Source organism: Natator depressus, chromosome 7 (assembly GCF_965152275.1).
Source record: "Natator depressus isolate rNatDep1 chromosome 7, rNatDep2.hap1, whole genome shotgun sequence".
Taxonomy (NCBI): domain Eukaryota; kingdom Metazoa; phylum Chordata; order Testudines; family Cheloniidae; genus Natator; species Natator depressus.
The window spans coordinates 105,211,807-105,236,553 of record NC_134240.1 but is presented as its reverse complement, the minus strand read 5'-3'; the positions used below and the strand labels follow the sequence as shown (position 1 = coordinate 105,236,553).

The 24,747-nt window shown below is 41.9% G+C and overlaps 1 protein-coding gene across 1 annotated transcript in view; it reads left to right on the top strand.

Annotated features, from left to right (window-relative positions):
* The window catches only part of BTBD16 (BTB domain containing 16), a 46,644-nt gene that overhangs the window by 4,615 nt on the left and 17,282 nt on the right, over positions 1-24,747 (top strand). The window contains exons 4-11 of the mRNA XM_074960029.1: positions 656-774; positions 879-963; positions 1,117-1,260; positions 1,876-2,001; positions 3,036-3,150; positions 10,552-10,621; positions 11,270-11,400; positions 13,523-13,642. Coding sequence (XP_074816130.1) covers positions 656-774; positions 879-963; positions 1,117-1,260; positions 1,876-2,001; positions 3,036-3,150; positions 10,552-10,621; positions 11,270-11,400; positions 13,523-13,642 — 910 coding nt within the window. The remainder of the gene's footprint in view (positions 1-655; positions 775-878; positions 964-1,116; positions 1,261-1,875; positions 2,002-3,035; positions 3,151-10,551; positions 10,622-11,269; positions 11,401-13,522; positions 13,643-24,747) is intronic.

The following is a 24,747-nucleotide window of genomic DNA, read 5'->3' as shown; positions in this document are numbered from 1 at the left end:
GTTGGAACTACAACTGTGCCCTATGGCCAGTCAATTAGACCATTATTCCCATTTCATTATGGGGAAACTGAGGCAAGGATAGATTTTTTTTTTTTTACACTCCAGTTTGGCAAAGCTCTTTTAGGCAGTGCAAAGTCCTATTTAACAATGCACTTATGCATGTCCTTCACTTTAGACACATTTTTAAATCCTATTGAAGTCAATGGGCTTTAATCCTGGGCTTAAAATTAAGATGGGGTTTAAATGCTTTGCTAAATCAAGGCCTAAGTGATTTGCCTAAGAGCAGCCAAGGATGTGTTTAGCAGAGCCAGGAATTGAACTGAACTCCCCATACTCGTGCCTTAGCCATCCTCACCCCAAGAATATTATTTGTATTACTATAGCACATAGGAGCCCTAATCATGCTATATTTGAATTCTGACAAGATAGTAAAGTATCATTTTCCTCTGTGAATGATGTGAAAATTGTAAAGAGCCTGTAATTGTGAATCAAGAACTCAACCCTTTGAGTTCTTAAGTAACAACGTGATCAATCCAACTATTTTTCCTGAGTGGGGAAAAAAGTCTTGTTTTGCTAAACTGACATTGCCTGGGATTTTCCTAACCAACATACACTGAGTCAATAATAAGGAAATGTGCTTTCCTTAATTCTTCAGCTGACACACCTGTGTCCCTGTCTGATGAACCAAAGATTCAGACATCGGATCTGGAACTTGAAACACAAGACCATTGCCCACGTTTATCACCACAATCTCAGAAGGGCGATGAGCTGGAGAGGTAACAAATGTTTCTTACGTCTTTTTATACTAGCCTAAAAAAAAAACCAAGAGGAGAAATATGTATAAATATGTTTAATGTTGGTTTTGCCTCAACTTTTCTTCTTTGAGGGTACACTCCAATCAAGCCTGCACAAAAGAAGTCATCTTTTCCCACACGCAGAAGATGACAGAAGATATGGAACCGGGTGAGGTCATCTTAGATAAATACTGTCACAGAAATAATGATCTGAATCAAAAATGCTCCATGGAGTTACTCCACATTCTCACTGGTGTAACTAGGATCAGAATCTGAATTTTAACACAAGTGTTATAATTACCCAACTATTCTGTCTCTTTAGATGTGGCCTTGGAGTGCCTGGGCTTCTTATGGGAGCTTCATCATATCTATTTATTTAAATCCAAGACGCTGTCACAGCTTTTAATTTCTGCAGTAGAGCCAGTGAACATAAATGATTTGGAAAGCCAACACAAAAGCAAAAAAGGTATTCTTAGTAGTGCCTAATGAAAAAATTCAGAAGTCTTGTGGTGTTGTCTTGGAGAGGAGAAGATTAATAAGAAACCAAGTTGGTTTTAATCTCCTATAATTAAGGTTTGGTTCTCTCAAGGACAATGCCCAGTTATCAGTCAATACAGTTTGTCACATGGATCTGTCCTGACTTCTGAGTGCTCCTGAAGGGGTTGGACTTCTGGGTTAGTTCCTCTACAGGAGAGAAATGAGTGGACACAGACTCATGATAGCTTTTCCTACTCTGTTCTGCATGGCAAAAAAACATGGAACCTAACCCATAGTCCACTGAAGTTAATGGAAATTGTACAGCTTATGGCCAATATCTCCTTAACCTGATTTTGGAAGGACCACTGCCAGGATAGCTCAGTTTCCATGGTCTCTTGGCTTCTTTGTTGAGATTGCCAAAGACGGGTGCCAATTCTGATGGAGGGGAAATATCTCATTCTTTGTGTATTACACCTAAGCAGGAATTATTTATTGGTTGCCAAAGTGAGTTGTGTAGCAAAGTATTCTGGAATGTGTACTGTGAATACAATACCACAAGTCGCATATGAAATCTTCATGTATATCCAAATTTGTTTCTTGGTAGAAGGCAAACACAATAAACAGTCCAACCTGGCTGCTCAGAAAACTAAGGCACTCGGCAAAGAGAAGTCAAAAATGAAAAAGATCATCATTTCATTGGATGTTCAGGACCCAGAAGTCACTAGAATTGGTAATGTAGAGATGGCAAATTGTCATTTAGATAGTGACTATCACCACAAATGCAAACTGGATATTTCACTGTGTCCACGACATTCCTACATCAAATTAAGTCTTTGTGCTCTATGGGGGACAAAAATAAAACCAGATTTCTTATTTGGACACTTCTGAAATGTCAATATAAAGAAGCATTTGTTATTTTGTTAGAATGTTTGTTTTTAGGGAGATTTCTGATACTGACATTTGGCCCATTGATCTGGACACACATGAGAATGGAACGCAGACACAGGGATAGAATTTAAAGTGGCAGACCCCAACTTTATCAATTTTAACTTTAATGGGGTAGCAGGGAACAGGGATGGGCTAACCTCTCCTCCTCCTTTCAGGACCCCAGGGCTTGTCTATCCCCTGCCAGTCAGATCAGACATACTCCCTGTTGAGCCATGGAGTGGGGGTGGCATTTTATATGCTAGCAGTCAAACTCACCCCTGTGCAGAGGGCCAGCATAAGGACAATCCACCACTTAAATCCCATTTAAGCAGGAGCAGCACATAGGTTTGTACAAGCCCAATGCATAGGAGTTAATTTTATCGTAGAGCAGCCTATGCTTATTTTATAGCCTAGATCTCACTTATTTGCAGTCATGTTGGGAAAGCATGCAAACCATCTCTCTCAGGAAGGGCAGCTGGGTTATGACATTTATTTGCTGAAAAATTCAAAGGACTTTTTTTCAGTATCTTCCTCCAAAGGTCTCGACACTGGTGTTTCTGGGACTTTTCACCATTCAGGGGCACTGCCAGATTCTTGGGTTGTGGTTGTAAGCCCAGGGTTAGTCTCTGAGCATTAACTGAACTGAGCATGAAGCTAACAGTAAGGCTTTGCCTACACTAGACCTTTTCCCCACCATGTGGTCTCAGCGAATAATTTACTATCTACACTGAACAGGAGACGCGCCGTATCCTTTGTGCAGCCGCCGCCCCCATTTTAAGGGAAAGCACAACCTAATGCTGAAGGTTTTTTTGTTTGTTTGTATATTGCATTGTGAAGCCTTTGCTATAGCACTCAAGAATTTATACAGTACTGAACCAGAGGTGGAAGAGGGTGATGTTGTGGGAGTCCTGGCAGCTGCATCTGTGCTGCAGTTCCCTAGCCTCTTCCAGAAGTAAGTAAACTTTGTGCCACTGTAAGATGCTGGTTGTGTGTATGTTTGATGCTGTGTGATTTTTTTTTTCCCTTTACCTCAAGTGGAAGAGGCCTGTGCTTTTGGAACTGAAGGATTAGGGTTCTAGGCCTAATTGCCCTAGATGACTGTGATTTATATGATCACTATCTGCTGCCTGCAGCACATGGGTTATTTACAACACAACACCTACAATATACACTCTTCCCAGCAGCCTTGCTACCAGACTGTTAACATACACAAATGTACACAAATCTACATCAGAAAGGGGCTGTATCTTGGGAGCAGAAGAGGAAGGCCAGGCTAAACCAAAATACTTGGTCATTTTTATAACAAGAAAATAAATGGCCACTTCTTTCTGACATGGCTGGATTAGTACATGGATAGCTGTGACAGATTAAGTGTAGAACAGCTGATTCTGCAGCTGTTGAGAACTCTTCTGTATACAGGTTTCAGAGTAACAGCCGTGTTAGTCTGTATTCGTAAAAAGAAAAAAGAAAAGGAGTACTTGTGGCACCTTAGAGACTAACCAGTTTATTTGAGCATGAGCTTTCGTGAGCTACAGCTCACTTCATCGGATGCATAGCATATCGTGGAAACTGCAGAAGACATTATATACACACAGAGACCATGAAACAAAACTTCCTCCCACCCCACTGTCCTGCTCGTAACAGCTTATCTAAAGTGATCATCAAGGGAGGGCCATTTCCAGCACAAATCCAGGTTTTCTCACCCTTCCATCTCATTGGATGTCACATTTTGTTCTGTATCCTCCTTCTCCTCCTGAAAACCCCAAGAAGCACCAGAGGCTCTGAGGGAGTTCATCACAGTCAGCTCAGCATCTTCCCTTTTGCACTTTGATAAAGAAATAAAACTGCCCCAAATATATTTAGTGCTCCTATTCTGCCATATTGCTTTAGTTCTCTCATAATCAGTTATTCACCTGTACCTGTGTATTTGCATTTAAAAACCTGTGAACCTTATTTCTAATATAACCTTTTGCTCCACTAGAGGGTCAAGTCCTAAACTCTTCTTAATGTGTAGGGACTTAAGGTATTATGTATAATGTGTGCTGGGTGGGTTAGTTGTCCTGCTAGTACTCCCTTATATTATCTGGCAAAGGTCTTGCTAAGGAAACCCGGGCACGGAGTCTTCCCTGTAACCTAAATGAAAATGTGGCAGTAAAAATGTAGATGCCATCACTTGGAAAACGGAATTTCTCTAACAGGCCGACCACATTTAATCATTTTAAAGTGCAAAATGAGGTGGACACAGTCCTTTTTATATGGCAGGACAGAGTACATCAGAAACCATCAAGAGGAATTAATAATATGTCTCCTTGGCCAGCCACTGACACTATGCCATGTTGCAAACCATAACAATTAATGCTGGTACTTGATGCTGAGGCTGCAATCCTAACAGATGATAATCAGTGCTCCAGGAAAGGACCAAATGAAAATTGATTTCAACCACACCAGCTATATTAGAATGACCTAGTTCCCAGGAAGAACTTTGGTCGTGTAGTGGCTTAACAATAAAATACAGCAAATAAATCCTCTTGCTGTAACTGGAATTGGCACATGTCCGTAGAGTCAGAAATGTGCTAGCAGGGGGTCTCACAACAAATTTTTTGGTGGCCTCAGAGTGCCGGCACCAACTCTTGCTGGTGGCTGCTCTGACAATTTTTCCTAAAATAATTAACTTCAGGAAAAACAAAAACATATGCACATATCCATGTCCAAATCATTGTAATGTCATTATGTAGGGATTTTTTGCAGACTCAATAATAAAAATAATGTACAGTTGTCTCTAATCTTTACTGAACCGAAACAGAATAAAAACACAAATAATGTGCTTTGCATGTTTTCCTTTTCTGGTTGATTTAAAAAAAAAAATTGCTAGCTAGTAAGTCTGCTACTGTGAAAAGTGATATTTGTATATGTGTTAATGTCACTTTTCACAGCAGACTTACTCATCCCCGGCAAGCTGGGGGACAAATTAAACCCCTGGATGGGGCGGTGGGTAAGGAAGGCCAGGGGCGATGGGGGATTGGATTGGGGGCTGGAAGAGGTAGCGGGACTTGGGACACCTAGGGGGTGAGTCTGGGGCTGGATCCTGTTATACCAATAAAATAAAAACCAGCAGGATCTTATTAAAGGGAAAAAGGCAAAATACCACATTTATTGTGAATACAGAAAGAATCATAATAAGCAGTTAGTTATAGCTATAACATTCCATTCAATCTCATATTTATTCACACATTCATTCATACAAACACACACACACAGGTTCTGCAAGGTTGTTATCATAGTTACCAGCCTTAGAGTTGCTCATGCCAAGCCACTGGCCAGGTGGCCTGGATATGAGGAGGGAGCAGGGCCTTGTCAGATGCTCATCTGATGCTCCTGGAAGTTGGTTTGCAGAATCAGACCCCAAAGTTCTCACTTTTTAGAGTCTATTTTTATAGGAATTTCTTCCTATGCCAGTCTATGGGAATTGCTTCATCATGCTGTTGCTGAATCACTCAGCAGATAGCACATTCCTGACGGCTCCCTGCTGCTAGATGTTATCTTGTTCTTTGGTTCTCCCATCCTTGAGGCTGTTGGGTGGATTCCAGTCTGCCCTCCGGGGGTCCTCTGCTTATTTCCACTTGACGCCTTCTTCAGCCGATGGACACTGGATTCTTAGGCTGACACCTCCCTGATCATTCAGTTATTATCCACACCAAGCATCCGTCCACATACATCCTCTAGCTCTATTTTAATCACAATTGTTAATACAACAAAAGGGCGGGGAGTCTCTGGGTGCTGTTTCTGTTGTTAGAGTATTGCTTTGAGACTCTCTCTCTGTGAATTGCTTTGAGAACAGACTCTGTCTTAGAATGTACTAACGCAATTAGCAGCTTGCAAGTTTCACACATAGAGGGAGAGAAACAGTACCAAAAACCAAGAGACCTCTTAATTAGTAATACCCTGGAATTTAAACTATGGGGAATCGAACTCATTTGTGATTTTAATACAGAACTTCTTTAATATGATCCAACAATCCTGGGGTCCTGCTGCACAGCTGGGGCCTGGAGGAGGCAGCAGGGGCCCAAGGGTGTTGTGTGGGGAATGAGCCGGGTTCAGAGCCCAAAGCCCTGCGGCTGGGGGATGAAGCCCGCCACCGCATGGCCAGAGCCTGCCGCCCACTACCCGAGGGCTCAAGCCCAAAGCCCAAGCCTCACACCCCCTGGGAAGGTGGGGAACTCAGCCTGGTCACCTGCTCCTATAGTGTTTGTGGCTCCAAAAGAGGGCAGGGACCAACCCCTGCTGGCAGCCTGGGGGAGGGGCCACTGCTTCCAGCCACCCCCTCACCCCAGTCACCACCCAGGAGGCTATGGCTGCAAGAAAAGCCCTTGGTGGCTGCATGCAGCCATGGTGGCCGCATTTGAAAAATGCTGGATTAGGGTAACCATTCTGATTAGCAGAGACTGAGGGGCGTGCACTGTGCTATCTCACTCTTAGGAGTTTATGAATTGCTTTTAAAATAGCAGTATGCAAAACAACAAATTAAAACACCCAGAAAGGTAAAATCATCTTGTTTATAGCAGGGGAAGCAGCATACAAAGAATAACACAGCAGGGCATTTATGCCAGCAAAAACCAATTTATACCTCTCATCCAGAGAGACTAGGCTTGCCGGCAACAACAGCTGTGCCAGTCATTCAGATGCTCATTATTCAGAACCCTTGAAATACTTCGTGCTGGAACTGTTCCCTAGCAATAGTCTCCAATAAAGAGCTACACGGATGATATCAGGGTGACAACTGAGTAGGTTCTATTGCGTCAGTAAATCATCAAAACCTTGCAGAGTAATGAGAGTAGAATAAAAAATAAATAGAAAACATGAAAAATACCAGAACAGTGTTTTTCCCTCTTGGCAGTTTACATCCATGACTAACATGAACCCAATATCCTTGTGTCCAAACATTGGAGACTTCTTGACCAGCGTGAAAGTTGCTTGAAAAACAAATGAAAATCCCCTGCATCTCCTCAGTCTTTTCAATTAGTTGTATCTATCCCCCAGGTTCTTTAAGGACCTCATCCAAAGCCCAGTGACAACAGTGGAAAGATGTATTGATTTCAATAGACTCTGCATCAGGCCCTAAATCATGTAACCAATTACGTCGATAAAGCTTCAGATCTTCTGTTTATTGTAATTCTTATTCTTTGCAACCAGTAATAGTTAGATTAAGAACTTAATCATGTTTGCTTGTCTTTATTTTTGTGAGTGTAGCTGAAATGGTGTTAGCCATTTTGTAAAACTGTAGTCTCGGCTACCTAAGAAGGATATATCTGTAGCACAGTTGGGCTAATGTTCTTATTCTTGTCCACACCATTCAGGTTAACCATGCTCGTCCATGTTAGCATTGACACATGGTTGTAGCTAGCATAGAATAGACAGGGCCACAGTTAGTTGCTATCATGCATGTATGTTTGCTATTAGTTTCCTTATGGCTTTTACTTAAGATTCAACTTATAATGCTCGTTGAATTACACTAGCACTTCTGTATAGTAACTATAAAACTGCTGTTTACGGTTGCCAATGAGCCTGCAGGCATAAGGGTGTTTTGCTCTGCCTGTAGCTCACATTCTACAAACAGTTTATTTTAGTTCTCATTGGCTATATTTTTAGTCTCTTGGCACATGGGCCTTGCGTGAGCATCCTTAGGGTGAGAGGATGGAAAAATATGTGGTTGTCACCCAACAGAAGCACAAAACAACACCCTTGATCTGCCAACAACTGTGAAGTGAATCATCCATTGGTTTGTTATTTCACTGGAAAATATTTTTACAACTGAATATTTTTTCTTGAGTTGGCCAAGTGAGAAGTTCTTGGCAAAGGGCACTTGACCTCAGGAGCTATGAATAGGTAAACTTATTTCTCACAGACAAAAAGGAGATAATTAATACCTTTCTTCTACTTCTGTTCACCCTAACATTTGCCCTGAGACATCTGGGCTAGAGGCAGAATTCTAAAAGTACAATGAAAAGCACACTAACGGACACTAATATTTAAAATAAAATATCAAAGTCACTCAACTGATGCCCAATTTTATGAATTGTTGAGCATTCTAAAGTACCGCTGATTTCAGCATTCAGCAGCATTTAGAATTGGTCCCTGGCGGGGACAAGGCAGACCCACAAATGGCAGTCCGGAAATGGATGCTGAAGGGGTGACTACTGTCAGAAAGCCTTTCTTTCAGGATTATTAATGTAGACCACAACTGCCATAAGTTCTCCAAAGAAATAGAAAGGGAAAGCTTATTGGGAGAAATATTGGAGACACTTTTATGTTGAGATGAATATTTACAAGTGAAAAACAAGAATCAGTTATTCCTCTGAGAGAAAAATATGCTTACAAACACACAGGGTATGTCTATACTGCAAGTGAAGGTGTGGTTGGAACATGGATAGGCATACTCATGTTAGTCTGGGTGTGTACTCAAGTAACTAGTACATGCTGAGACCCAACCACATCGACATTACTACTGTTTCCCAGGAAAGCTAGATTAAAGCTAGCATGGGTATGCCTACCTGTGCTATAATCACACCTTCACTTGCAGTGAAGATGTAGCCTCAGAGATGTATGCACGCTACCAGTGATGGACTCTCATTGTTGTGTTTGGTTGGACTAATCACAGTCCCTCTCTGTGGGTATGTCCTCACTGCAAGTGAAGCTGTGATTGTAGCATGGATAGGCATACACGTTAGCACAGGTAATAACAGTAGTGTACACATGGTGGGATGGGCTTCAGCACAAGCTAGCAACCAAGTACAAGTCATTAAATCAAAGCGAGACTCTAAGGTCACAAGGGACCATCATGATCATCTAATCTGACCTCCTGCACATTGCAAGCCGCAGAACCTCACCCGTCCACTCCTATAATAGACCCATAACCTCTGACTGAGTTACTGAAGTCCTCAAATCATGATTTAAAGACTTCAAGTTACCAAGAAGCTCCCGTTTACACTGGTATAATATCCGCAGAGATATTCACCCACGACTAGTGTTGGATTCTGATTGTTCTGTTTGGTTGGACCAATCACAGTCCATCACTGGTAATGTGTGTGTGTATGTCTTCACTGCAAACGAATGGATAGGCATAACTGTGCTCGCTTCAATCTAATGTGGCATGGGCTTCAGCACGTACTAGCTGCATTAATACATACCCAAGGGGCTTTTACTCTGATTGCTAGCCAGTGCTGAAGCCCATGCCACCTTGTGTCCGCTACTAATTCCTGTGCTAGCTAGATTAAAGCTAAACCTTCACTCGCAGTGAAGACATACTCCGAGACATAGACGCGCTACCAGTGATGAACTCTGATTGCCCAACCAAACAGAACAATTTAGGTTCTTAATATACTGCAAATGCATTTTTCTACCTGGTATAAATCCCGGTGACACAGAAATGAACGGGAGTTTTAGAGTGATTTCAGTGGCATCTGGACTTAGTCTTATGCATGTAAAACTACTTTGTAAAATGGGTACTTGTTAAAGCACTTTACATATATTCCACGTACTATGTCCCCATCTCAGTCTTTTCAAAACAATGTCTCCCTTTTCCTGCTTAGCCCACTGCTCTGCATCCTTCTCTGTAACAATGGATGACTCCACTATCATTATTGTAGCTCAGGTCACAACTCTAGTACATCCTTTGGCTCTTCCCTTTCCCCAAGTGCAGTTCCTTGCTAAGTCTCGCCATTCCTTCCCCCTCATTTTCACCAAAATCTCCTCTTCTCTCCGTCCCCAATATTAAAAATCTTTATCAATGCTTTGCTCACCTCTAGTCTTCACTAATGTAACCTTCTCCTTTCTTGTCTTCTGTCTCCTCATTCCACTCTACCCAAAATGCCAATGCATTCTTGGCTTTGTGCCTTCCATCATGCGGCACTTCCTGTGCTTGGACCAGTTTCCCCCTTCAGTTCACTAAGCCAATTTTCTCAAGAATCCTTTCTTCCTTCATTTTACAAACAGTCTCTCCTAGCAGTCCTTTCCCTGAACAGTTGTCCACATCATGTCTTGTGTGCAACTTCCTGTCTATCTTACATTATGAGTTCTGACTTGTTTTGTAAAGAGCTGTTTAAATTTACCATATAAAGTATTACTGTGAAGGATGATAGGAAAGGATGATAAACTGATGGGAAAGATGATTAAACTGAGGCACATAAAGGTTAAAATAAGTCCCCTAATGTTACAGTACAACTTAGTGGCCCAATCAGGAGTAACTGGAGTGTTTTTTCTTGGTCAGTACTTTAACCAGTAAACCATACTCTCCTATTTTTTTAATGCTGTAATATTTTATATTTTGCTTTTAAAACTAGTTATTTCTTTGTGCTAGGTGTGTGTCCATTATGAAGAGTGGAATTTGCTCAGCCAATATCTGTAGCTATTATTGTGCTGCTTGCAAGGTGAGCTAGAAATGCTACTGAAGTTTAAAAAAAAATTCACTTGAGTAGCAAGGTTGCTTCAAGTTATATCTCAGACCAGAGAAAGTTCAAACTGTCTTAAAGGTTCTAGATTCCTATTAGTAAATTCTTTCAGGTGTGCTGACTTGTTTGCAACACCATATTTGGTATTTATTTACATTTATAATACATTATATGGCTATCAACAGTCTCTGGGAATTATGATATGAAATATAACACCTAGTTTAGGTTGTTGGATCTAAATGTAAATGTTGAGTAGTTCACCATCTAATTAATATTTTAATATTCCAATGAACAACATGATCTGGGCTATGGAATTTTTCCCCAAAAGGATGATTTTTCTTTGGCTTTTGAACTTTTAAAACAATTTCCATCTCAATTTGAAACAGGCCAGATCCTAATGATTGTGAGCAATATGATAAAAAAAAAGTGTAAGATAACATTAATTGAATGCAGGGTGATATACAGACATATAGTTGAAGATTTAACATTTCAGTGAAAAAACGCATTTTATTCCAATCCTTTGGTTGGCTCTGTGTTTGAGCTTGAATACTACCAGTTTTGACCACAAGGTGGTACCCAGGGTTTATAGATTTCTTTCTATTCTCTCTTTTGGTGTTTTTTAAACAGTACAAACAGGAAACACTGGTAACAGACTGCGAAAGGTGGCTAGAGGTGAACCTTGTTCCTCAGCTTAGCTCTCAGATCCATCTACGGAAACTTCCACAAGAACTGCTGCAGAAAGTGCTCAGATCTCCCAGGTCAGACTGATGTGCTGTTCATTGTTTCTGGACATGCAAATATTCTTTACTCCCTATGCACAAGCCACAATGAATACCTAATCACAATGAATCAAGTCCTCAGTGAACCTTTCTAATCAATATTACTTTGTTGCCTTAACCCGTAAAGGAAAATACCTATTGAGCATGCAGTTCAAGATGATAACTAAGACTTTCCCTTCAGATTTAAAAGCATTCTTACAGGCTTGGAAATACTGTGTTGTTGCACAGAATATCTGCTATGTTGTGGTGTTTGTCAGAGAAAAATTATGATGGCCATAAAATAGAAAACTTCTGGTGAGGTTAATATTAGTTTCATTTCAAAACAATTTGTGGATTGGCTAAAGGTTCAGAACATGAACAGTCTGGTGTGCTAAACTCTTTGCTCCTAAAACCTCCTCTATCTTATGTAGATGGGCATATTTCCCTTGTGTGTTATTTCTCTGGACCAGAATCTCACCTGGTAATTGCTATTATGAAGAGAAGTGAGGAATAAAGTCTAATGATCTTACAATTAAAAATAAGCAAATAATGCCATAGTCTACTCATTGTAGGGCACAAATTAGTTTGGGTTTATGTGATAAGGAGCTTTCTATCTCCTGGTATGTACCTGTCTGCAGGATATCTAATGATGGTTTGGTGCCCTATGTATGTGAAATGAGAAGATATCACTCCACTGCTTAGTGTCTCTAGGTTCATGTTATAACAAAAATGGCATGATGAATGAAAGATTCTCCTTTCCCTGTAACTTGGAACTCTCCTTTCTGTAATATCTTTTCAACCATGCATTTGAGCTGCCTGGATTCCAGATGCATAGTTAGTGCTGTGTATGGAATACAGAATACGTAGCCTTACTCCTCCTACAATACTTACCAGTCTCGCTTTAGCTTCCAGGACCTCTCACCTATATTTCCCTACATCTCTGGTACTAACACACTGCCACAACTGCAGCTCATTCTCTACACTCTCTTCCAAGTTGTCAGTCTTCTTTATCAGATCTGATACTCTTATGCCCAGTAGGCAAGTTACTTTGTGGTTCTCACGCTATGACTCCTCACAAAGCCAGCTATTTCTTTTTTCCTTCTAATGCTCAAAACATCTGCCACCACACCCTGCCCCTCCCTAATGCTCAGGCACTTTATGCATAAAATAGAAACAAATTGCTTCCATGGAGGAAAACAAGTCTTAATAATTCAGGAAAGTAACAATTTCCCAATAACTGGAAGGATACAGTTGTGAATAATATAATGTGATAGGTATTTGATTTTAATAGGCGGGTCTGATTGAGCTGTGTATTGAACTGGAACTCAGGTATTTTGTGCCCACTTGTGTTCTAGGGCGATTTAATTCGAGAATTCCAATAAAAAGGACAACTCAGAATACTGGGAAGGAAATTTTCACTGTCTCTCTCTCTCTCTCTCTCTCCCCCCCACCCCCCACGCCCCGTTGCCCAACAGTCACCCTGCTCCATGATATTGTACTATCACACAAAGAGTGAAATTCACTTTTCTTGCATATGGCCTGAGGAAGTCAGCTTTACAGAGGGGAAGCATGCTGAAATGCTGTAGAGGCAAATTCTGTTTTCTTAGCCTGCGAGAAATCTGTGAGTTTGATAGGTTGGAATAGTGCAACCCTTCTGTGTGATGGCATTATTGCCAGTGAGTCAGCCTGGCCCCATCACCATCTTTCACACTAACAATATGGGACAAGAGGGGAGACCCCCTCCCACTGGTAGAAAAGATTTGAAAGATGACTTTAGCCTTAACTGTAATGGACCTATTGCACCAAGTTGAATATCATCCACCAGTAAGTGAATTATGCAAGTCTGATGCCTTACCTTGATGCATCGGGCACTGACTACTATCTCATACTGGGAGCAAATAGGTCATTAGACTGATCTACAGTAATTCTTACGCAGCAAAATTCAGTTTAAATGTGAAGTATTGTTATTTTCCAAATATCTCTAGAAGCCCAATCTATAAATCCACTCCTGATGCTCTTCAATTGTAATTTTAAGTAATCTCTGGTATTTATTCTTTTCCTTAGATGACAATACAAGCAATCCATACCAACCTATTATTCATATATCATTTCTTCTTGGCAGGTTGTTTACATACAATGAATTCCACCTCCTGAAAACAACTCTTTGTTGGACCTACCTACAGCTAAACCCAAGGGTTCAGATAATACCATCTCATGAAAAAATCCTAAAGTACTTTAGCAGGTAACAGAGTGAAGGTCTCAGTAAAAAGAAATCCTTTCAATCAACATTATGAGTCCGGCAGTGCATGAGAGGGATTTGGAGAAAACTCTTCTCCAGCAGAACCAGATATTATTATCTAATGGATAGCAGAAAGGGCTAAGAAGCCCTGAGGTGAGCTGGTGGAAGAGGAATAGAGAGAATAGAGTTGATAGACTGTGAGCCGGGGAAGAGACTGAGGCAAAGGCCCACCACAGGGCAAGGTAGGAAGTGGTCTGGGAAGGCCTCCTGAATTCTAAACTGGGCTTCTCCAAATTGCACTGGCTTGTGTTAGCCCTCAAGAGGCCATTAGCTGGAGCACAGTGTGCTCTGGCCACATGTCCCTTCCTCTCCTATCTCCTGGGCCACCTTTGATATGCTCTTGCATCAAAAACTCCATGGGGTTCTGGGATAGAGCCATTGTGTCAATTCAGTGCTGGATGGTGAACACCCCTGGGACAGGAGGATTCTGTGGGAGCCACAAGGGCAGGATACCGAGGTCAAGCACAGGGCAGAACCTGACCCCTTTTCCTTAGTTTGCTAGTGTTCTTGTTTAAAACCAGTATATTTAGGGATTTTTTTAAAGATGATCCTCATGAGACATTATTTCCTATGAGTCATGAACACCATAAAGTAATTACTCTTTGGCTCAGAGTTGCACTTCCATGCCTGGAATCAACATTTTTGCTGTGAGAGATAGGAAATGAGCTGAAATTGTGGATGATTTCATTATTTACTAGTTTGACCTGAGATGTGTTTGTGTAAAAATGTTAGTGGGTCATGCATGATTAAAATGACTGAAGGTGCTAAATACGAAGTTTTTAATAAGCTAAGAGTTTTCTCTGTTATGTCACCTACATTAATATACACATATATGTTTTACTTTTAGCATGGATTTTACATTTTATCAGGCCTATTTATTTGATTAATTTAATCCTCAAACTGTATTCTGAGTGGATTTAAATGTATATTTTGAATTTAAATCACTGTCTCATCATAGCATTCTTTATGCGTTTGGATTTTTATGCTACGATATTGATATCTATGATATTTTGAGAGAGAACATGATGTATTTATTGTAGTTTTAAGATCAAATAATGCACATACAGTTATACTGGGCACGAAGGGCTGTCAGGTTCAGGTTCTAATTAAAAAAAAGTTCCAGATCTCAAGAAGCTCAAATGTGGCCAGACTTTGCAACCAAACCCTGATGCAACAACAGGAGCCAAAAACCTAGAAGCAACAAGGAGACTTATATCACAAGACAGTGGAAAAACATGCACAGGCTACAAATAAATAAATAAATGCTAAGAATAGCAGAAGAGAAGAGCAATATGTAAAAACTTTCACATTAGCAGTGTTTTTTAGGGGGTATTTACTGTAGTAATTGGAAGGTGCTTTATTATAGTTTCCACTGATAGTGGTAGGTACAGGTATTCTAGACGTTGTTACACACATATTTATATAGGTCCCAGTTCACCACATCCTATGTAAATATAAACTTCCACTGAAGTCAGTGGAACGCTATGAAGTCATGATGTGCATCTCTTTGCAGGATCAGAGTTATAGTTTCCACAACTGTTACCCATCCTCTGTTCAGGGCAGCCAAGGTTAGTCTGGGACCTGATATAAAACACTGACCCACCCACCCTCATTTTGCACCTACAAATAACTGCAGAATCATGAGAAAAATTATGTCTCTCAGATGTCTCCTGATATGTAGTCAGATCAGGAGGTACTTATCCAACGACTATCATTTACTCCTGCAATTAATTTCATCTATGAATTTCTACCCTTAATTAGATACAAGTGCAAAATGGAATTCTGGTTTTAAAATCAGGCCCGTGTTTGACATGTATTATTGTGACAGTACTCTGCTAGCTGTAGCACCCTGGGCACTCGAGTTGCTGCAGCACAGAGAAGGCTGCAGACTTAATTGAAGCCAATCAATTGTTTCTAGCGGGGATTACACTTGGTGGTTACTGAGCTAATTGTCTCATTAGCCCAGCAGTTAAGGGGAGCATATGGCTTTGTCTACACTAATGCTGTAAGTCGATGTAAGTTACGCTTGTTCCGTTACGTAAGTTTAAAAGTGATTTAAAGCAGTGACTAGAGCACACTATGTGGATGGGAGACGCTCTCCCATTGACATAGCTTGAGGTGGATTAATTAAATTGACGGGAGAGTGCTCACGTCTTCCCCAGACCCGCTGAACCGATGCCACTGCTTCAGCACCGATTTAGCCCCTAGTGAAGATTAGCCCTATGTAATTGGGAGGAATAGGAAGTAAGGAAAAGCTCAGAGGGTTCGCTTGGGTGGAGGAGAGAAGATGTATGGAAGGCTCCTCCTACTGTATACCTGTGCTATGTCCTGTCCTATTGGGAAACAGAGGATTAAAGGTGCATGTAATGGAAAAGAAACAGAGGGTGTGTTTGTGTGACTCAGACTGTGAAAACAGGCGAGGCAGCACTGCTCACTGGGCAGCTGAAGAAGAGCCTTGACAATTATAAAAACAAAGTTTAAAAACATTATATTGAAAATTCCTGCCTCCATATATTAAAGAATATTTGGCTCGAAGAGCTAGTACTTCATCTAGTGTAAATCAGTGTGTCTCCGTCGACGTATGTGCTACTACGGCACCTAAGGATCTAGCCCAGTCTATGGGTACAGTGAGCACCACAACAGGTACAGTAGGGGAAACAACACAGTGGATAAAACTAAGAGCCTCGTGCCAATCTCATTTACTCTCATATATATCAGGAGTAACTCAATAAATAGAACCAACGGATCATACTTTTTATTTATGCCAGTGAAAGTGAGATCAGCATCCAGTCCTGAATGTGTTGTCTACACCACTTGAAAGTCATTTTCTAAAATGAGATGTTGACATTTTATTCTATTATGAAACAGATGCTGTTGCCTAATTTGTTTGGATAGAACTCACTCTAGCATTTTAGCCAATAAAAACAAATTAGAAAATGATGGATAGCTTTTTAAATCTTTCAGATTTATTAATTTTGAACTAGACTGAGTGTAGACAGCTCTTAACCTATGCAATGACTCCTTGCCAGATGCTTAGGAAAAGCCAGTGGTTTTATTAATTACTGCAGGATGCATGACACATCTGAGCCCAAAAAGTCTCTCTCATGGTAGCAGTCACCTGGCGGGGGTTAGGAGGGAAAGAGAGGAGAGTCAATTTCCCAGAATTAAATTATATGCAACAGTGGTGTGGGGTGTTTTTACATACAAAAAAGGAAAAACTAAAATTGTCATGAAAAAAATGCTTCCTCTTGAGGAAAGGGAAATTTGAACAATGTTTTTATCCCAGTTATCCTATAAATTCAAAAGATTAAGTAATGCTTCCCACCATAAACTGGGTTTGAAGATGTATATTTTTTTAAATTACAGTTGGAATTTCTGATTCAGTCCTCTGAGGTCACGCTGGTAATTGCAGGCTTTCTGTTCAAAAGAAGGGTAGAGAATTTATCTTTGCTATGCTATTGCACACATAGACAAGGAAGGAAGAGGATACACAACATAGGGCAGGATTTAGCAATATATATCTGTTGCTAGGTCTCACAACTTTATTGTATATGTCACAATATTTGATATGTTGTTAAAGCTCTAGCTCCTGAGGGCAAGTGATATGAGAACCTCATTCTTAAAAAAAAAAAAAAAAAAAGAAAGTTACGTTTTTTAGACCTCATGATTACAAAGAAAAGCCTGAAAACCTGAACCAAGTGTACCCTAAGGCTCAGAAAACAGAAGGTAAATACAAAGAACGCCCAAATTATTTTTGTGAACTCTCACGATTTTTAAGACAATCTCATGAGTTTGGGGGCCTGACTCATGATTTTTGAATGCTTAGGGTCAGCAATAGGGTATGTGCAATTAGTATAAGAACTATATCTACTAACACCCAGTTTTAGGTAGGCCATGTCTTTTTTGGAACTTGTACTTTGGCTCTCAGCAAGTGGGACTTTGAACAAATGGAGACTCTCCTTAGAGGTGTAGAACTACTTCATGGCAGTTGGGGAAAGTTTTAATGTCCACTTTACAGCAACAAGGCACGTGCACAACTGTTTATTTATGGTACAATGTAGTGGAGAATCAAACCTTAAGGGTACAATCTTGACCCCATTGAAGGGAATGACAAAATTCCCATCCATCCATCTAAAATATTTCTGGGATGTCCATCACCATAGTATCAGAGCACCTGTAAAGAAAAAGCTTAATCTCTGTGAGAGGAAGTTAAGATTGAATAAGACTGCTGAAGTCAAGCATTTTTTTAGTGAAACTTTTCACTATTTGGTTTAGTTTTCTTTTGAGGCTTTGGGGTCGTTTTTATTTTTCCCTTTGTAATATGACGATGTGAAAAGCCCAGTACACCCAACACTTCATACTTTTGAAACCTAGAACAGAGTTGGTAAAATATTTGAAAAAAAATCTTTTATACATTGTTGGCAAGAAAGAAAAAAGATTTTACACCTGTATAGTGTTACTTTTTTTCTCCCCAAGTTTCCTCCCCAAAGCTGTTTCAGTGGTCACGTACACATATGCACAGTGGTCACCACTGAACATTTCAGAGACTTGGTAGGGTAACTCACATGACTGGAGCACTGTCATGGATGGGTATTAACTGTTCAGGAAGGACAGGCTGGGGAGAAAAGGTGGAGGAGTTGTACTGTATGTAAGAGAGCGGTATGATTGCTCAGTGCTCCAGTATGAAACTGGAGAACACCCAGGATCAAGCGGCATGCCCCAGAGGTCGGTCCTGGGACCGGTTTTGTTCAACTTCTTCATTAATGATCTTGATGATGGGATTGATTGCACCTCAGCAAGTTTGCGGATGACTCTGTGATGGTGCTGCCCATGGGAGCCAGCTGAGGTCACTCAATCAGGGTGAACTGCAAACAGAACGGGGCAAACAAATCCCAAACGCTGGTGAATATTCTGATTTACCAAGCCAGCACAAAACAGCTTCTGTAGTACCTCACAGGTTACTCAGAAGTCCAAATAATGCAGTTCCCTTAAAGTACCCAGCCTCAGGCCTCCATCCAGACACACATGTCAAACATATGATGATAAATGCTGAAATTCTTATTTCATCATATAAAAGAAAAGGTTCTCCTGATCCCAAAGGACCAAGCTCCAGACCCAGGTCAAATGATAACTTAGATCTTACCCAAAATAAACGCTTATAGTCAATTCTTATTAACTAAGCCAAAATTTATTTAAAAAGAAAAAAGAGAGAGTTTTGGTTAAAAAATCAGTATACATACAGACTTGAATTCAATTCTTGAGGTTCAGATACATAGCAGAGATGAGCTTGTAGTTGCCAAAAGTCCTTTTAGAAATAGTCCATAGGTTACAGTCCAGTGCCCATATTCAGGGTGACTCCAGTCAGTGACTGGGGATCTCAATCCTTATGGCTTAAGGTTTCCCCCTCTTGAAACCCAAAGCAGATCTGAGATGAAGAAGGATCCTGTCGCAAGGTTTTTATACATTTCCAGCAGCCTTTGGCCTGAGAAAACAATAGGCTTAACTTTCCTTCTCCTAAACATCAAGGCAATTAGTACAGGGTAATTTATCCATTAAACAGTTCAGCTACAGGTTACCACAACCTTCAAAGAGATATATTGACAATAATACTATTTCACTCAAGTGTCTTCTTAAATGTTAATTCTCCTTTTTTGATCTTTGAATCAAAGCTATAGCAAGAGACAAGACTTGTTTGCTTACATCACAAGACCTGAGCAAACATCTACCCTTCTATCTCTAACAATACAGGCTTGCATTTCAAAGCTCTATTCATTTACATATCTTCCTAACCAGTCTTTAAAGTTCGGGCATGGGTCAGGTCAGTCTGTGAGTTAATTAACTCTTTCTGGCCCTGACACCTTTCAATGAGATATTATATTACACTCATAATGTCACAGACTCTAAGCTGGGGGGAGAGGTAGATATGCTGGAGGGTAGGGATAGGGTCCAGAGTGACCTAGACAAATTGGAGGATTGGGCCAAAAGAAATCTGATGAGGTTCAGCAAGGACAAGTGCAGAGTCCTGCACTTAGGACAGAAGAATCCCATGCACTGCTACGGCTGGGGACTGACTGGCTAAGCGGCAGTTCTGCAGAAAAGGACTTGGGGATTACAGTGGACAAGAAACTGGATATGAGTCAACAGTGTGCCCTTGTTGCCAAGAAGACTAACGGCATATTGGGCTGCATTAGTAGAAACATTGCCAGCAGATTGAGGGAAGTGATTATTCCCCTCTATTCAGCACTGGTGAGGCCACATCTGGAGTACTGCGTCCAGTTTTGGGTCCCCCCACTACAGAAAGGATGTGGACAAATTGGAGAGAGTCCAGTGGAGGGAACAAAAATGATTAGGGGGTTGGGGCACGTGATTTATGAGGAGAGGCTGAGGGAACTGGGGTTATTTAGTCTGCAGAAGAGAAGAGTGAGGGGGGATTTGATAGCAGCCTTCAATTACGTGAAGGGGGGTTCCAAAGAGGATGGAGCTAGGCTGTTCTCAGTGGTGGCAGATGACAGAACAAGGAGCAATGGTCTCAAGTTGCAGTGGAGGAGGTCTAGGTTGGATATTAGGAAAAACTATTTCACTAGAAGGGTGGTGAAGCACTGGAATAGGTTACCTAGGGAGATGGTGGAATTTCCATCATTAGAGGTTTTTAAGGCCCAGCTTGACAAAGCCCTGCCTGGGATGATTTAGTTGGGGTTGGTCCTGCTTTGAGCAGGGGGTTGGACTAGATGACCTCCTGAGGTTTCTTCCAACCCTAATCTTCTATGATTCTATGCCAACATTTTAGCACCCTTCCCCAATCCCTTCACAACTCAGCTCCTGTTTTCTTACTTTGTGTTGCCTTCTTACCTTCTTCCATCTCTGGTGATTTTAGCAGATAGCAGGGTTTCTTCTGTGTCTTAGGTCTGCTGCCCCTCACTCCATAATGGCTTTGGTGGAGAGGAAATAAGTGGTCTGCCTCCGAGGGTTACAGCAGGAAAAAGCACAGAGCTTCTCCCTACTACTGCAGCCAACTGAAGAAGTTTTGGGATATCGACATGCCCCACAAGACCTTGTGGCCTTCACTGTTCAGGCCTATGGAAGACATGCTTATTTTTTCTCATTAGCATGTCAGAAACACATGCATTGCAGCCCCTCCTGCTGAGAAAAATCAAAATGGGCTTCTCAGCACATGGAATGACTCAGCCAATCAGAAAATAGAAGGAATACCTTGTGACTTCAGCCATGTGCATAATTCCAGTTCAAAACTCTCATTTCAAATTCACTGTGTATATTTTGCTGATAATCAGATAATGCAAAATATTTTGTGCCTAATTTCAATAATATTTGTGCCCAAATATGACAGCCAGGAATTTCCCAGGGTGCAGCATAGTTGGTCCTCCACCCACCCCTCAATATGGAGGACATGTCAGGGGTTATCCCCGCAGCACAAGATGCTTAGGTGTTATTAACAGCCAGCATAAGTGAGAACCAGTCCTGAGGCTGCATCCCCACAAATGGGAGATTGCAGGGGTAACTTTAAATGACCTTTCCCCACCCCCAAATGCTGTGCTGAGCAGAGCTCAGCTGTTCTGAGGATCTGCTCTACCTGGGTAAGGGAGTTTCATTAAATCAGGAGCAAGCCCATTTTGCATCTTTTACATTTTGCATCAGATATTTCACCCAGCTCTAGAATGTACTGTAAAATGATAAATTATTCAACCATGCTTTAGGAGTAAAACTATATATAGCTTGTGCAAGTGATTTTTCAGGAAATGAAATTTGACTTCTCTGCCTCGCTCCTGAACAAAGGCGAACTACCTTCCACTTCCTTTTCAGAGCATTAGTAATATGTATAAAAGCATATACATTTGCTGCTCTACTCTGACTTTTTGTCCACTGTTAAATACTGGGAAAAATACAGAATTTTCATATTTGGTTTCCTTGGGTAAAGCCAATTGTTGATTATAAGCAGGTTTGCTATAAATGCAGCATTGGACACTTTAGATATTATATTACACACGAAAAACCCCTATTGTAACCTTATTACTCCTCAGGGAATTCTGCACCACTGCGCAATTCAGAATTTCACAGAATTCCCTGCTTCCCCCACAGAACTGCTGGATTCCACTAGGGACTGCTGGACTCAGCAGAGGCCAGCTCACAGGGACTGGAGCGCCCAGCCTGGCAGGGCTGGAGGCTGCATGGTCTGCTTGATCCTCAGTCTCCCGGGGACAAGAGAGGGTCTGGGAGACCCAGCTCTGGCAAAGGGTGAGGAAGGGCAGGGCCGCACCAAGCCATGTTCCATGGTGGGACAGTAAAGAAGTTGGGGGGAGTAAAGGCTCTGGGGGTGCTGGAGGCTGGGGGGAGTGGGGTGCTGGTGGGTGGGTCAGGAGGTACCCCACAGCTGGGCTGTAGTGGGAGAGGAGTGCTGGTGTCTGGGCCGGGGGGTGCCCTGTGGCTCGGCTCTGGGGGGATGGGAGTGCAGGTGTCTGGGCTCTGGGGAACCCACACAGCCCCCTCCAGCACCCCTCCCCCAACTGGAACTAGGTTGTCATAGGGGTTTCTTTAACTCTCTGCTCCTGGGGAATCTTTTTTGCTGTTGTCTGTATTGTTGACATACTTGTTGACAGGTATTTTAAAATAAATTACCAAAATAATTGAAACTGGAGTGCTTATATTGTGTTGTTATGACAAAATATGCAGAATTTTAAAATATTGTGCACAGAATTTTTAATATTTTGGTGCAGAATTCCCCAGGAGCAGCATTCCCTCTAATTTTTCCCACCCATGTGCAGAATAAATTTTGTTATGTGTGCCAATATGGAGGTGATGTGTGACACATTACCTTCATATTGGTGCACATAGCAAAATTCATGTGGTGGGGGTGGGGCCGAGGGATTCAGAGTGTGGGAGGGAGCTCAGGGTTGGGGCAGAGGGTTGGGGTGCAGGGGTGTGAAGGCTCTGGCTGGGGGAGTGGGCTCTGGGGTGGGGCTGGGGATGAGGGGTTTGGGGTGCAGGAGGGTACTCTGGGGCTACGGTGGGGAGAGAGGACTCCCCCCAGCTCTCTCTCCCCACAGCAGCACTTGTAGAGGCAACTCCAAGGCTGGGGCTGCAGAATAGGCGCCCCTCTCCCAGTCCCACCAGGTGTGGGCCAGAGCTGGGTTTGGGCTGGGGGAGGGGTGCCCTGGCCACAGTGGGGTCCAGGCCAGGCTGCACTGCCCCAGACATGCCTGAGGCTGGGCCACCCTGCCCCAGCCACGCCTGGGGCAAGGCCGGGCCGCCCCGGCCGCAGCAGGTTGGGGGCTGGGCTAGGTTGGGGCCGGGGGAGAGGGATGTCCCTCCGCTGGCCGTGGCAGATCCCCGGGCGGGTTCCCTTAGCGCCTGTGTGGCGCTAAATAGGCTACTGTGCGCCCATGCAGCTTGCAGGGAACTTAGCCCAGGAGTACTTAATGTTGTTTTAAAGTCAAGCACTCAAGTTAGGAAATGAAAGAATTAAAGTTGTCTTCCATCTCAATTTCACTCCCTTATGCAATATGATAGTCTTTAATTACAAGATCACATACCATATTTTCCACAAGGCCCATGCCTCATTCAATGCACAGAATGGATGGTCCTCTCTTAGTGATCAGGTTTACAATTTTTTTGTTTTATCCGCATTGTTTGCTGTGTGGCCCCCAGCTTTATTTACTGCACACTATCCAAATCGTGCACTGAAAACAGAATTATTAACTTCATCATGGGTTTTATTCCTCATGGGCTTTTCTATGGCTCTCATCACAATAGTATCTGAGTTCTTCACAAAGAGTATTTAATCTTCACAATACCCTTGTGAGGTGAGAGGGTACTATTATCCCCATTTTACAGATGGGGAACTGAGCCACTGTGAAATGAATATCAAAAGTATTCAGTAATCCAGGGTGCCCAATGAGAGACACCTAGTACCTGTTTTTTCAGATTACTCAGCATTTTATAACCATTTATATGTTCAAAATATAGCTTCCATTTACTTCAGTTGCAGTTGTGAGTGGTCAGGACTTCTGCAAATCAAATCCTAGGATATCAAGTCAGGTACTCAAAAAAGTGGAAAGTTTGGTGTAACCAACTTGCCCAGCATCACACAGGAATTCTGTGACAGAGGTAGGATACATCCATTTCTCCAGGACAACATTCAACTTCTTTAAGCATGAGATCATCCCTTTTCTTTCTGCAGTCCCCGGCCTGAATCACAACACAATTTCCAACTTCTGCAACCAATGATGAAGGGGTCCCACAGTCTCCTTTATTACATAACCATAACATTATTCATCCCTAGAGCAGGTTCATTCTATGCACTGAATGAGTCAGGAGTTCTGTAGAAGAGAAAAGCATATGCTCATGTAATTAATGACTATCAAAATGCATATTCACAAGGGGCCAGATTAAGGTTGCACAGGCAACCTTAATCCTGGCATTTCCTAACTTTTGAGTGCTTTACTTTGCAACGCTAACTATCTTTTAACATAGGTTTTTGTGTGTAATTTCATAATTTTTTTAAGCAACCTGAAAACCCCCCAGAAATTCCATCATGTGGCATGGCATCATATTGACCCCCACATGGTTCATCAGCATGGTTGGAACCTTCAGATCCACCACACTGACCTTTGCTACTTAGCTAATGGAGTAACTGATACCAGTAGTAGGTTGTCATCTTGCATACGAACTACAACTAGAGCAGAATAGGACACTCTGCCAGTGAGTTTCATAGATATTTGCTGATAGCAAAGCAATGGTGAGACTCAGGAATCTTGGGTTCCATTCCAAGTGCTGGACTGGAGTTTGCTCTAATGGTCAGATTCTTCTGCTCATTTTCCCTAAGCTTGACCCCTTTCATCTCCACAGTAGTTTAGGCAGCCCAAATCATACTGCCAGTGAGCAGCAGTGTTGGCCAGAATCAGTGTTGCAGCATTTGCTATTGCTGCGCTTGCAGGTGCTGGAACTAGGGATGCAGGGCCGGGGGGGAGGCTGCAGCACCCCCTGGCTTGAAGTGGTTTCCATCATATACAGGATTTACAGTTTGTTTAATGGCT